At 39.0% G+C, this 14785-nt stretch overlaps 1 protein-coding gene across 4 annotated transcripts; it reads right to left on the bottom strand.

Moving 5' to 3' along the window:
- LOC105172567 (mediator of RNA polymerase II transcription subunit 12) lies at window positions 344-13903 on the bottom strand. 4 transcript variants are annotated; one of them, XM_011094092.2, is made up of 14 exons: window positions 13511-13903; window positions 11911-12104; window positions 10732-10791; window positions 10384-10489; window positions 10216-10284; window positions 10015-10068; window positions 9738-9845; window positions 8752-8901; window positions 8312-8659; window positions 5925-8194; window positions 4217-5025; window positions 2428-4126; window positions 1468-1792; window positions 344-1257 (listed from the first exon to the last, which is right to left on the bottom strand). In XM_011094092.2, exons 2-14 carry the CDS (start codon window positions 12036-12038, stop codon window positions 808-810), a joined length of 6576 nt encoding a protein of 2191 aa, XP_011092394.1. In that variant the 5' UTR covers window positions 12039-12104; window positions 13511-13903; the 3' UTR covers window positions 344-807. The 4 variants fall into 4 exon arrangements, with proteins under 4 accessions (XP_011092394.1, XP_011092387.1, XP_011092371.1 ...); XM_011094085.2 differs by having other exon boundaries at window positions 2428-5025; window positions 13719-13903; XM_011094069.2 differs by having other exon boundaries at window positions 2428-5025.

Consider the following 14785-nt stretch of genomic DNA (forward strand, 5'->3'; position numbering starts at 1 on the left):
TTAGATGATGCATCGAATTACAGGCTTCAAGAGGTTGAATGGCACTTGTGGTAGTCGTTGATCGAAGGGATACTCGCTTTCCAGACCTGATCAGGGCAAGCCATACCATCAAACTTGAGCTGGAGACGAGCAAAATAGTAGATTCTGTCATGTTTGATGTGGGAATGCTGCAATGTGACTAGTGGAAGTAGTCAAGAACCGCGAGAGGCACAAGGGCACTTTTCAGATTATTCATATCTCGAATACTCCTATTTCCTTGTTTCTGTGTTTTTCAAACATCACAACCACAAACACAAATCTCATCAAAGAATAACACCCACAAAGGCTAAGTGAAGGCGTGGGGTTATAAGGTGGACCAAAAATGCCACATATCATAATTAGATAATTTGTAACAAAATATTGCTGAGCCTAGAAGAAGCTACAGACCATTTCTGATACATTCAACTCATTGATTCAAATAAACGAAAACAGAAGAACAAAAAGAAAAACATATCTCTATATATACAACAACTATGAATTGCACCATCCAGAATGACGAAAGGGTTAGTAATGAGCAGGGCCTCCAGATCACATACCAGGTGAAAGCCAAGTAAAGGCTTGTCTCCAGATTCTGTTCAAACCCCTAGGGCCCCCCTGTAAAGAATGCGCCTAAGAGCAGCCTCCTTGGCCGCAAATGCAACAATAGATCACCCCCCAATCCCTCGATGAGGAAGTCAAAACAACTGAAGATGTGCAAGAACCACGAGAGATTTCTTGCAGGGGGCAACTCGTTTGAGAAACAATTCATCAATTTAGGCGGTAGTCAAATCAGCTATCCTCGTCTACTGCCCCGATATATGTAAGGTCTGTCCTCCTCACTCTCACTGCACCCTTGAGAAAGTTGGAGGCCTTCAAATTAGCATGATCGCTGCCACCGATGCCAGCAGAGTTGGGTGATAGCTGGCCTGATCCCGCTCCATCTTCCAAAAGGGTCCATTGGTCAATCTCTGAGTCAAGCTCCTGCTGCGACATATGTGACTTGGTTTTCACACTTGTGGCAGCACGTCCAGGCAAGACTGGGTTCTTCTGAGGCGGGTTGGAGTTGCTAGGGTTTAACAAAGCTACTGGATTGCTGGGATGTAGACAAGCAAGGGCAGTAGGTGATACTGACGGAGGCTGGCAAGAGACTGAACACCGAACAGATGGAATAAGAATCGGCATTGCAGTTTGAATGCGCCACCGGATTGTCTCGGGCAATTGCATACGGTCCAAGTCATTCTGCACAAATTCATTATAGATAAGATATGATGTGCCACAACTTGATCATGACATGTAAAGATTCAACTTATCTATGGTAAGCGTGGAAAGAAGAGAAGAAATGGAGGTGCAAGAGAATGATAGACTTAGACCGCATTATAAACTGAAGCTCTCCCTACAAGGATCAAATGGAATAAAAAAAGCAAAGTTGGAGGTTGGATAATGTCGAACCTGCAGGCTTTCTGCTAATTCACGGTCAAAAACAGCATAGTCCTTGTTGCTCTCGTTGGGCTTTGATTCCGATTTCATTTTCAACCAACTTGGCTGGTAGCTGCTGAGCAACACATGCAGAACTAACAATAAACAATCAAATAGACTTTCCCCGCTTAAAAGTGTAGCAGCACTAGAAGCCTCCATAGGAGACTCAACATCTCTCTTTGATGAAACAAATGCAGTATTAACAAAATGACAGGAATCTTCATGCACAACCCTGCTTCCAAGGAGACGTAAAATCACGGATGCAAGAGCGTGCTTCATATTACGGCCAGAAGGCTCCCTGAAACGTATGCAATGTAATATTGCATACGATACCAATATGATCATTAGCGGAGAATAAGCAACAAAAGCATTATTTGTCTTCAAGAATAAGCAAAATCAATAGTATCTACATATAGATCAATGGTTATGGATAAACTGTCAGAGAACTGTGCAGCCAAACATAAAAATCAAAGTTGTTTTAATGATATTTATGGGTACACCGTCAGACTAGCATGCCGTCAAGCATACTTATTAGTACACAATCAGAAGAAAATTGATTGTTTAGATCCACATTTATTTACAGAGGATAGGTAGAGAACTTCATTCACGGCATCAATGTCAAACAAGAAAACAACTGGTAAAGTCAACTTGTTTGCATGCATTTAAGATGGCCAGCGTGCATACAATGGTACTCAATCTGAAACTATGAAACCTTCTATCATGTGCATCAACATTCTTCAAGATATTCTCAGTTGAATGAGTAATTAAAGTGGTTCCATATATTCACACAAACGTGTAACTCTATCCAATACAAAACACAATTTAGGTCGGAGCAGAATGGATCAGACACAAATTAGAATACTTTTGAATAATTAAAACTGACATCTTCATAAGGGCCAAAAAGAACAGGATACAACCAGGAGGTAAATTTACCTGTCTGCACAAATAATAGGAAGTAACCTGAGCAGGAATTGCAATCGCAAAGTCATGGAGGCTCGCAACGCTGCTGGAGAAGGTGGTACTGTATCAGCTGACCCAGTTGATTGTCTGGATATCCCAGGACTACCAGTTTTCCCACTCTTCCGGCTGCCACTTTTATTGGCAGGACTTCCAATTGCAGGAGTTGAGGTCACAGAAATCTTGCCAACTCCACGAGTAATTGCATTTATTTGTTGCTCAATGTTGCTCATCTGCTTGATCATTTCACTTGCAAAATTATTACGCAAGTCATCAGAACCTTGATCCACACATGGAAGGATCAGTTCAATAAGAGCTCTCTCAGTCAGATGCTGCTGACTGACAATGAAGCCCTCAACATCAGAAGGTCCGTATCCTTTTCCAAACTGGATAGGGATGGCGCCTTCCTCAACAACTTCTCCTTCTTCAAGGACACCAGCTTCAGATTTCCATTTGTCTCCTTTCTTCGTCGCTGGATTGGGGTCAGCATGACACCATCCCCATGGCCTCCAGTATTGGGGCTTCAGAGAGAGCTCTTTAAGCTCTGCAGCAATATTCATAACCTTCTGCCTAATTGATTTCTTACCATAAAGAACTTCTGCGCCTCTCAGTAACCATTTTGCTTGTGATAGCATTGAATCCTCAAGCGACTTCCCCAATAAATGTACAGCTTCAGAGAATAAGGGAGCCGCATCAGGCCTGACCAATAACCTGGTGAGTATAATTTGAACAAAGTTGCTCTCGTTCTCAGAGGCAGTACTTTTATCAGAATGAGGAGATATAGATCTTATAGCGTCAGTCAAGGAGATATCATTCTCCATCATCTTTTCATTAACAGCCTGCTCGTTTAGGAGAAGCCTGAGCTCAACCCACTGCCAGTGAAATTTTGCAGGTTGCAGGGTATCCAAAACATGTATGAGCTTACCGATAAGCTTTTTCACATTTTCTCCACACTGTTTTTTCAATTCAACTTGACCAGAGATCCGATTAATGCCATCCAGTTTGATTTCTGGCATTTTACAATCAATGAGGGCGTCCAGAAAAAGCCTAGAACGGAGAGGGACAAAGGAAGCAGCTTTAAAGTTGCTTTCTGAACCATTAGATTCCAGCAAAGATACAAATTCAGAATCAAGGGTGTCTACAGCTATGAGATCATATAAGCAACGAGTGTCCCGGAAACAAATCTCACGAAAAGGCAGGTGCCTTATGGCATCACCTATCGCGACTGTCAGCAATTGGTACAATTGATGGAAATCTTCACGTACTACAATGCTAGCATCAAGAATGGGCTTCCATATCACAAATGCAAATATAGAATAGGCTGGTGAAAAGACCAAGTTTGCAGATAACATCCGCTGCATTCTATGGAGTGCTACAATTGAGGCTTCCCCTAAGAGCTCCACGATGAACCCATCAGAAACCGTTCTGCAGTTCCCTACGAGCACCCTAAACCAGTTCACAGACACTTCAATCAAATTATCCACTTTTAAAACCCCCATCGAGCGTGCACTACCATTCACATTCGATTTCAGGCTCCTTGCAAACTGAATTAGATCCAGCCCTTCCTTTAATCTAAATAGGGCAACCATTCTGTCCAGGCTAGCAACTCCCTGGAGAATTGCCCCAATGACAAGTGCAGAAACAGCAGCTGTTATTCTTGCACCTCTCCCTATAACTTTATGATGGTTTAAAGTTTCATTAGGTAAATTTGCATTAAAATCATGGGATTCAGGTGACATCTGAAAAGGACTGCGAGGGGCCTTACCAGGGGCAGAAGTTTGCATGAGAGCAGAGGAAGCTTCCGTTGCAAGAGCAACCTCAAAGACCCGGCTTTGACGCTCTCCAAGTGCTTCCTTCAATATACAGAGGCAAGTGATATGAATGCGTAAAATGCACCGAGCAAAATGCAATGACCCAGAAGGGGAAGAGACATTTAAGTGATTAATGCCAGCAGTTAAATCAGGAATTCTGGCAATCACATGTCCGACGCTATTAACAATTGCAGCAATGGCAGAAGACACCAACGAAGGATCACCTTCTTGAGCAGCACCGCCAGTTTGTCTCATGCAATCCATCAATCCCATCACTATTTGATGAGCTATCTGATAGCCATCATCCAACTTCTCCATGCTAAGACTTTTATTTGTTCCAGGTCCATAAGACTTTCTATCTTTGTTGTAGAAATACTGAAAAGCTTCATCTACATGTCTGTGCACTATTTCTTTCATGCTCAAACCAACTCTCGATACTCGGACACCATTTATCTTTTGACGGAAATAATCATCCAGATCTTCCACTCCATTTGGGACACCAAGGGTAAATCCAAAGTCCCCTTCTAAACATCTACCAGATTCAATTTCAGCACTAAGTCTCTTATCACAAGCAGACTTGAATGTCTTTTCCCATTCAACAACACTAGGTACATTGCTATACTTCTTCAGGAGGTGCCGAGCATAAACTAAGGCAGGTGAACCAGAGAGCCGGCCCTTAGATGCCAAGAACATGGCAGCACGACGCATTGTGGCAGACAACACTTCAGGAATAAGATCAGCTGCAATAATTATATTCTCATAACTGAAAAGGAGAAAAATACAAATCCGTAAGATAAAATAAGATTAAAAAACCTATCAACATGATCGCAATCAATTAGGTAGCCGACATATAAACAAAGCATTAATTTTGTCCGGAAAAGGCAGTAAATGATGAGTCTCACAAGACATGTACTTTGTTATGAAGGGCGAGCGAAAATCCAAAAAACATTACGTTCTTAGAGTATCATCCTGAAAGTATCTAGTACTAAATATTTCAACTCAACTAAATATATTTGAAAGCATCAAAAGATAGAACCTAAAGATTCAATAAGTGCTGGTAACATGTGAAGGTAAGGCAAGTTCTAATCTCCAACCCACTTCTCCTAGAAGAAAAGGGCATTATAGTAAAATCCCAAAACCCCTCCTTGAATTACACATTTCCACTCCTATAAGTAGGACATACAGTGGTCAAATGTCATTCCACAAGCACTATATTTTGGTGTCAAATATAGAAAAGAAGAGAAAGATGCATATGTTTCTCCTTATGATCTAGCAATGTTCGTATCCAAGGTATAGATGCAAGAAAGGAAAGAATGCCGGCGGGGAATACATATTTAGTTTAGTAAAGGGAGAAGAACCACATGGAGTTGAAAATATAGTTAAAAGTGGACACATTTGGCCAACAAATCATATCAAGTGACCACGCAGATATCAAATAACACTAAATTTAGGCCATACACATGATATTCAGATTCATATGATACTGTGAGTTTCAATGTTATCTTTTCAATCAATTTCTACACTGTGGTCCGACTTCGTCACAAGTACTATCTATTTAGAGTAATTTCGAGAAAGGAATTAAGAGAGAAACACAGGGGAAATAGAACAAGGGCCACAAATGCAAATAGTAAAAATCTGTGGAGACAGAAATCAAAAGCCCACCTGCGAATTGATGATAAAAGATATGCCTCCCCTACATCACAGACATTGTTCTCTGCAAACCTAGGAAGTATCATCATATTCCGGCTGGGAACGGCAGAACCCGGATTGCTAGGAATTTTTGGCAACAACCAAAGAAGAAACCTTATTGCAGAGACAAATTCATTACAAACATCCATCATATACAAAATTGCTGACAATTCATCTTCACCAAGCCTCCAGCGTGAGGATCTTCGATCATCCACAATGGGGTATGGCCTACCATATTGACCAACCTTGGGTGTAGTCTTTTCAGCCTCTTCAATAAGCTGCTTTACAAAAGATATCATCCATACAATCAACGTCCTCTTCTCTGCAAATCGCATCTGCTTCAAAAGTTTTCCAATTGAAATGATATCTCCAGAGGCTGGTTTTCTGGTCCCATCTACCAATTTTGTGATATCATCAGAACCAGTTCTGTGGTGTGGGCAACCTACCCTACTTTCACATACATGGCTTGTTGATGCACCCTGACTACCTTCAATTCGGGCAGCAGCCAATTGTGCAAGACTTTGAGTTTTGCGAACGGGTTTCTGCCTACCCCTTGAGGTCTGCTTGGCAGGCTTAGGAGGAGGGTCTGCTTTAAAAGAATCCATATATTTCAGCCCTTTTCTTACCCACCATATCTCTTCGTCATCTGCTGGATTTAACTGTAACAATGAGCTTCGTTCTTCACTTAATTTTTGTCTTTTCACCCTTCTGCATTCTTCACATCCAGATGTTTCTTCATTGCCATCTGTTCTGTTATAGGCCCCACCAGGCCTCTTAATGCTCCCTTGAGATTCATCAACTCCTGCGTCTATCGACGATGATGGGTGGGGAAGTTGCAATAACACAACGATTGAAGCTTTTAATTCTTCAAGCTTGATATCTGCGTCATCATCTGTCGTAGATAAATTTGATGTTGCTTGAAAGTACCACTGATCAACAGAAGACGGAGAAGCACTTTCACTTCCAGACCTATGATGATACCTTTGTTTCTTAGAGGCACTTTTTACACCAGGAGCAGATTTACTGTGTAGCCCATGAAGTACCAAACGGCGCTCAGTTAAGTAAACATGCATTGCCTCCCCGAGAATTGGTGGTTCAGCAAGCTGGGCTTCTTCTAGAGCATCACGAATATAGGGAGCCGGCAACTGCTTCAAGAGCTTGTAATGTCTCTTTCGCTTTTCCAAGTCAATCATGGTCCCATTCGCATCCATGATTCCACTTACAATCAGCTGTCTCCCATATGCCAGGGGATTGAAAATTCCAGATCGAATAAATTCTCTTATTAGAAGCTGCAATCGTTTGAAACCTTCCCCATTATGTACTTCATGTTGGTCAATCCAACATACAATAACATCATGTAAGGGGCTCGGGCTTTCAAAAATATCTGAAATATTTTTCTTTTTCTGGTTTGAAGTGTAAAAGTTTAGTATATTGCTCGCCTTCAGTTTTAGAAGTCGTACTGCTATAAATATCTGAGAGAAATCTTTTCGACCAGTGAACTTCAGACCATGAGGAGGGGCAGTACGAAAATCCCTAAAATCACAAGTTGCCCACTCACAAATGAAAAAGATCGAACAAAGTAATGATGATGTCACTGTACCAATATGCTTAAGCGATGTGAGTAAACAGGGGCTAACTTCAGCACTCCAACGTTCAGCACACACTCCATCCCAACTATTTTCTAAGAGCAAGTTGTATGAAAGTCCAATATCTCCATGCATGAGAGCTTGGTCCAACACCTGCAAGGCTTTAGCTACATTATGACTCGGGTGATTAGGCCTGGCTGCTCTTGAAAGAGTCTCTGCACGTTTTTGAATGGATGACACAACACTTTGAAAGGATATGGACTCGGCTTGAATATCATGATTTCTATCTCTAGGTACACCAACAACTTCGATTTGTCCACACTTCACCTTCCTAGCATCCTCAGCCATTTTGGATAAGAAGCTTCCATCATTTACCACATGACTTATTACACAATGTGGCAAAGGAAAACAGTCCGAAGCCACAAAAGTATCAGGTACAGCTAGTATCAAATACCGAAGCATCTCAACAACAGCAGCGGTAGTGTATGCAAGCCGAGAATTATCAACAAGATCAGAACCACCAGGAGATGGCTCTCGAATGAATCGAACAGCTATCCCAGCCAGAGTACGCACATACGTCTGAGATGAAACCACAGTGTCTAGGACACCATATATAATGGGCAATAGCAACTGAAGAACACTGCGCAATTCTTTTTCCTGCAGGACGTGATGTCATATGTTAGAACCCAAACCAAAACATATCCTTACAAACAAAACATAGATAGCAGAACTTTCTTGCATTTGGAAAATTAACAAGGAGCAGAACATCTGTACCTGGAGCTGATTAAGAACCCAATCAATAATGAGAGAAGGAATAACCAGTCCCTCAGCATGATGCCAGTGAATTATCCTCACCACATACCACCATTTAGTGTAAAGGGAAGGCTCGTCTCCATCCATGAGAGCTGAAAATGAATCGCTTTTTTGCTGCACTGAACCAGCAAAAACCATTTGTGACGACCGATCTCGCATGTGCAAGGTCGAATGAGAATGGTTTCTTGCGATAAATTCATCCAACAGATATTGCAAGTACTCAATAACATCTTTCGTCCACTGTTCTGAACGTGAAAATTGAGTTTTATCATGAAACCCAGATGATGAATTAGAAGAAGTCGCACGAACCTGCAAGATAAAACTATAAGCTACTGCTCCAATACTGCAAAAACAAGATCAGTTAAGGCCTGCAATCACTTCTCTTGACCAAAAAGCCATACCTGATTAAGATAAGTTACTTTGATGAACCACGTTGCTCTTAACAACGGAACATTATTTCTAATTAGAACTTCAAAAAGAGATCTCCTCCTATAACCATGAGGTACATGGTCGGCCAATGATCTCAATCTCTTATGCGGTTGGGATAAACCCTGAAAGAAGCTCACAAAGTATTAGCAATCTGATTGACATGGACATTTCGACATTGACAGAAAATGAAAATCTTATACTAAACTACATCAAATCCACATTAAGAAAAGAACAGTCAAAAGGAAAATATTACAGAACATTAGCTTCTCACTGGTGATTGGTCGACCAATGCAAAATAGCATAACAATGTTTGAGAAACATATATAGCAAAGATTTTGTCTTCTTTTTAATCTTTATTACAATAAAGCCTCCCACACTCCTTTAATAAAGCTTCGGATGTTGAAACCTATACTCGTCATAACCAAACATTTCACAGAGAACACCATTCACCAACTCCATCCTCTTTGTTTTTTCTTCATTGCTCCCCATCCCCTAAACCTTCCAAAGATAACATTATAAACAATTCAAAAATCAAATGCAGGAATCAAATTATACAAAGGAAATCAACCTATAATCAATTGAACCATTTCTAAACCTTATTGAGTTATGAGGCATAGTCCAATTAATGAAAAAGTTCACGCGCTAACCATCACAATAGATATGATGCCACAACAAAGGTACATCAAACTTACTCCGCCTGACCCAAATAGAATCAAATGATATAACCAGTTAGTTTTTTATGACTGAAATCCATGTGGATCCTACTATAAGGGATCTTGAAGCCACCAACTAATATCAGAATTCTTGTTGCAGATTACTGCTTCTTTACTTAATTAAGTTGTATCCTACTCTCACAAGGGTCAGATAGAACTAGAAAGTATTTGATCGTATAAAAGAAGATGCGGTGTCAACTGATATAACAATTTCACAAAATCTAGATGGAACGGCAAAGGCAAACCTCAATCCATTTCTTCCTGAAGTCTTCTCCACATGGTCTTTGCTCAGGGAATATACCAGGCTTGGCCAATAGCGCACCAGAAAGTGGCACTTCATAAACTTGGCCCGCCTGCATATGAAGAATTAAACTCAAATTCAGTCATCTTGTTTATCAGTATCTAGGAGTTGAGACATAAACAACTTCATGTTTGTTGTATGAAAATTTGCCTCATTACAGATAATGGAATAAGATTTTTTTTGTCCTCTTTCGAGGATGGGCAGGGGAAGAAATGCAACACCTTCCGTTTTTGGGCACGGGACTCATTTATAGCTCTATGACATTTTCTGATTGCCTGAAAGTGAATTTTGAAATCAATTAGAAACTTAATTTCATCATTTATTATTACCCATAAAAGGAAAATACGAGTATGCTTGTAAAATCATAAAAAAAAACAAACAAACAAGTAGAGATCCCTCCTAGTTTTTATTTGATCGCACACCTCTTTGCACTTGACAATTATGGGCTTTGTGAAAGCCTGAACCTGTGATAACGAAACCTCTCGAGCTTCCTGATTTTGTTAGAACAACATAAGTGTAAGCATAAAGAAATTGCTATAAGAGAATCTTAATACCAGAAAAAAATTGACAGAATAATTTTTGCAGACTACCTCAAGTCCTTCAACAGTCTCTCTGTAACCAGATTGCACATAATCCCGGGTGAGTGTCTCCTCAGGGCAAGTTGGAGTCTGCGGGTGGAAGTCAGGTGGCCCAAGTCTGTAATAATAGAATAAAGCTAAAGATAAGGTAATGATTCGTCACAAAATAAAATAGCATAAACTCAGATGCAAGCCTGGAAAGCTCAGAATAATATAAAGAAAATTAAAAGCACAGCCCCGATGCTCTAACGTAAATAGTTAATACTGGATGAAGGAAATATTCCACAGAGCTATTAAACCCACCCACAAACATGTTTAGCTGGTTCAGCATAAAAACAAAAAAAGGTTATTGGCAATTACCGGGCATTCAGCGGTTCCTTATCACACCTCAATTTGTATGGTGTCAGCTGTGAAGACCGTCTGAGATAACAAGAAGGAACACCAGTTAACAGTGAAATAGCCTAAGAAAATCCAATAAAGCAAGAAAATACTACTTAAGCAGTAAACCGATTGTAGAAGTAAATATACAGAGATGAAAATAAAAAACCAAACAGTGTACTTCCAAGGAGAGTATAACCTCAATAAACGTACCAATTACTAATGAATCTCTTCAAAGGAAAGAAAAAGGAAACTTCCACACAACAAAAGGAAGAGCATAGCATGTAATATAGGACATCATCATCCCATACCAAACCATTAGTAATCACTCCGCAATCGAGAATATGGCAACTTCATCCTCGCATTTACTGCAATTCAATTATTATATTTCACTTTTATAGAGTGTTTTATGATAATACATAGAATCCGTTTGTATCACAACGACCTTAGCTTTACTCTTTTTTTTAATCAGTAAAACCTCCACCATTATATCCAGCTACTTTAACTTCCAATTCTTTGCATTCATCTCTATAATGTTGCCTTTTTTTTATGTTTTTGTTGCTGACCTGGAAAAAGCCTAGGGTATAAGCACAGAAAATTGCTAGTTTAGTCTGAAGGAAAGCTACTTGAACCAGAGATCTGCTCCCTAAATAAAAAATCAAACCTAAATAAAAATGGTGTAAGATACTTCCATACCACTAAAACATGTAGATCTACCACTCTGACTATCAGGGAATATAACTATGGTCAAGGTAGTGTTTCATTATATGAGTGGCCAGTTCAATCTAAATATTCCAAGTCAGTTTCATATCCTCCTAATACTGTACTAGTAGATGAGAATCTAGAGCAGATTTTGGCTTTATTATTCTGAATTTGAAAACAAAATGGAACAAAAATGTGCAACATGAGGTAAGAGAAATCATTTAAAAGTAAGGGTTTACTAACTAACTCGAATCCAAATAGTAGCATAACTTCCACTGACACCTACCATAACTTGATGAAAAAAGCTACTAGTGAGTGGTGACTTAATAGCTAAATTTTCAAATCAGACATCAATCCGAAAATGATAAAGTTGTTTTTATCCTGAATTCATGTGGACAAATCACTATTCAATGTATACAAGTGAACCCTTCCAAATAATAAAACCACATTAATTAATACCTTGAATTCAATGAGAAGTTTGGAGACACAGCAGATGGGTCAGCACGGGATGTATCCCTTGCTTGTATCCCAGTGATTGCACTGTTATTGACTGCACTAGTGCAGCTGCCAGCATGATACCTTTGCATCTCTTCCAACAATCATCTGCATGCTGCCACCAGCATCGAACAGCAACGAAATATGTGCTGGCCAATCTACAACAGCAGAATTTCAGAAAAAACCCACAATGCGCTAATAAATAGCAATTTACAGAACTTAGATCAAGTGGGTAAGAAAATTGACATTGGAACATGGCAACTAAAGCAGTGTACAAGCACTAGCTCAAAATTTATTAGATAAATGAAAGTGTCATACTTAAGGTACTTAGCTTGTCATGGATCATCAAGTGTAGCAAAGTAATTTCAAAGGCGCAAGCAATTGAGACTGATTTTGATTTTTTAAACGAAGCTAGTTCAAACAGATGAAATATATAGACAAAGAAACGTAAAGCAAGAGAAGGTGAGATCACCTAAGAGTCTCATTCTACATAAGAATAATAGTCTCACCAGCAGAAAAGGAGAAAAGTAAACCTAACAAGGAACCAAATTGAAGATACAAAAGAATAAACATTGTATCACTGCCTCAAGAATTCTACATTTATATTTTAATACTAATCATAGCATATATAAAGAATCTTCAATTGATTAATTCAGATCCTGTCACATTAAGGCACTATTTTCCTGCAATTACCCAAAAAATGTTATCAAGATTCACTTCCAGTTACACCCGAGAAATAAACACAGAATGCTGTTACATTATCAGAGTAAATCTGTAATCTCAGGTACAATGAAAAACATCAGTCTGTGCTTCACAGCAAGGGATAAGAACGCTCAGGCAGTTTCAATCCGTGAAAAGTATAATCTTTGCCTGAACTTATCATCATTGTTGCATGATATTGATTAGGTTACAGCAAAAAACTACAGAATCACCATCCTTGCTAACATCATAACAACATAAACATTTATGGATCTTAACCTTGGATTAGAAGAAGGTAAGATGAAGAGAAAATTTTCCCCCAAACTTTAGAATGACAGTCATAGCAACTAGGAGAGTGAAGACTTGGTTACACTCTGCATTTCGAATCAATCACTTCTGTTCAGTCCAGATTTAATTATCTGGAGGAAAGAAGAAAATAATTTTATTCTCTAACAGACCAGAAAAGGCATATAGAAACGATTAATCCATCACATTAACACCAATGCATGCATTACATCCCCATTACTGTTTTACACAGAGAACAACAGTATGGTTGCTTCAACCATAAACCCATAATCAGAATTCTTCAGAAAGACAAAGCCCAGAAGGGAAACCCATAATAACCTCTCCAATACCTTCAAACGAAAATCTCAAGAACTTTGCATCAGTATCTTAACCACATGATAATTCAATCAAAACGAAGAGTGCATACACCTGATTTTTCTACTGAATCAACATTCATCTAAAGTAGCAAATAAAAGAAAGGAGCTAATCAGTAGCCAAACGTTCAAAAATCAAAGCCCACGCAATTTCAAAGAAGTATTTTGACGTTCCCACAAGTGAAAGAAATCCAAATCAAGCCTACCTGATAAACAAAGACAGAAATCCTAAAATTAACCGAAACCCTACGCACAATGAGTTCCGATTGCGACGCTCTAGGAGTTGAAGATTTAAACTAGGGTTCAAAGGAGCAAGAAAGCAAAAAGCTAGGGTTTTTCACAGGGGTAACTTAAATCACGAACTGGGGAGCGAAGAATTCGGGGAAGAAGGAGAAAAATAGAAGATTCGAGTACCGGAGACAGGAGCTTCAGTGTGAGATTAGGGATTCGAAAATCGAGTTGGAGGATCAAATTCAGGGGAATTCCAGATTACGTAGGTTTGTTTTAATTATTTTGTGTATGTATCGATGTATGTATATGTTGCAAGATATAGAAAGAGAAAAGGTCTAGAGAGAGATAGGAAGTAAGTTTAGAGTACTTGTTAGAGAGAGAAACGCAAGTGCAAAAGAGTCTTTGTTGAGATTGGGGGCCTTAGGTTGGGGGGATGGGGTGGGGGTGGGGGTGGGGTTGACTCCTTTGCCTTTGCTTGCTGACATTGGAAATTGTTTGTTTTTGCCTAAATTGTTGCAAAATTTGTGCATTTTTGCTATCAAAAAGGGGAGGAATAAAATTCTTATTTTGGCACTCTTCCAAATGAAGCAACTTTTGAGTTAACTTACCTTTGTTTTTTTAATCATTTATTTATATTTTGTGAAAATTGAGGTGTTTAGTCAAATAATACTTATTTTTACACAAAAATAATAATTTTAATTTTTTTAATAGTTTTCAGTGTACTGAAAATTAGATAAAACACGTCCATTACATTTGAATTAATCACCAAAACCGCAAAATAACCCTTAAATTATGAATCTACCAAAAAGGGTCTCTCATATTAACCGTCAAACTTACAAGAACTAAACGGTGTTAATTTTTACAGCCAAGTAAATTTACGCCCATTACACATATGAAGGTGATGCTGTAAATTTATAAGAATGTCCACAAATATGAAAGGAAATACGCAATTTTTAAAATTTTGTTAAGATAGAATAATACATTTTTTCGGATAATTGCTTAAATTAAAAATAATTTTGTGCAAGAATAAATACTTCAATTCTATCTATCTTCGTACTATTGAATCGAGGGTATTTCGATTCCAAATATCAAACAATCAACAACCCAACACACATGGAAAATAGCCAATGCTAAGTTAAGAAAATGGCAACGGCTAGTGTCACGGTTCCAAACCTGTAAAGGGCATTTTGTATGTTTCATAATTTAAGAGCCATTTTGCGACTTGGATAATAGTTGAAATATGGTGAATG

This window comes from Sesamum indicum, linkage group LG1 (assembly GCF_000512975.1).
Source record: "Sesamum indicum cultivar Zhongzhi No. 13 linkage group LG1, S_indicum_v1.0, whole genome shotgun sequence".
Classification (NCBI taxonomy): domain Eukaryota; kingdom Viridiplantae; phylum Streptophyta; class Magnoliopsida; order Lamiales; family Pedaliaceae; genus Sesamum; species Sesamum indicum.

Bases quoted from the DNA above. Each gene is read 5' to 3' on its own strand.
- LOC105172567 (XM_011094085.2), bottom strand. From the start codon at position 12,038: ATGCAAAGGTATCATGCTGGCAGCTGCACTAGTGCAGTCAATAACAGT. The intron at 10,490-10,731 runs GTAATTGCCAAT...CTATTATTACAG, and splicing joins AAGGAACCGCTGAATGCCCG to ACTTGGGCCACCTGACTTCC. The intron at 8,902-9,737 runs GTTTGCCTTTGC...AGCTTCTTTCAG, and splicing joins TCAGGAAGAAATGGATTGAG to GGTTTATCCCAACCGCATAA.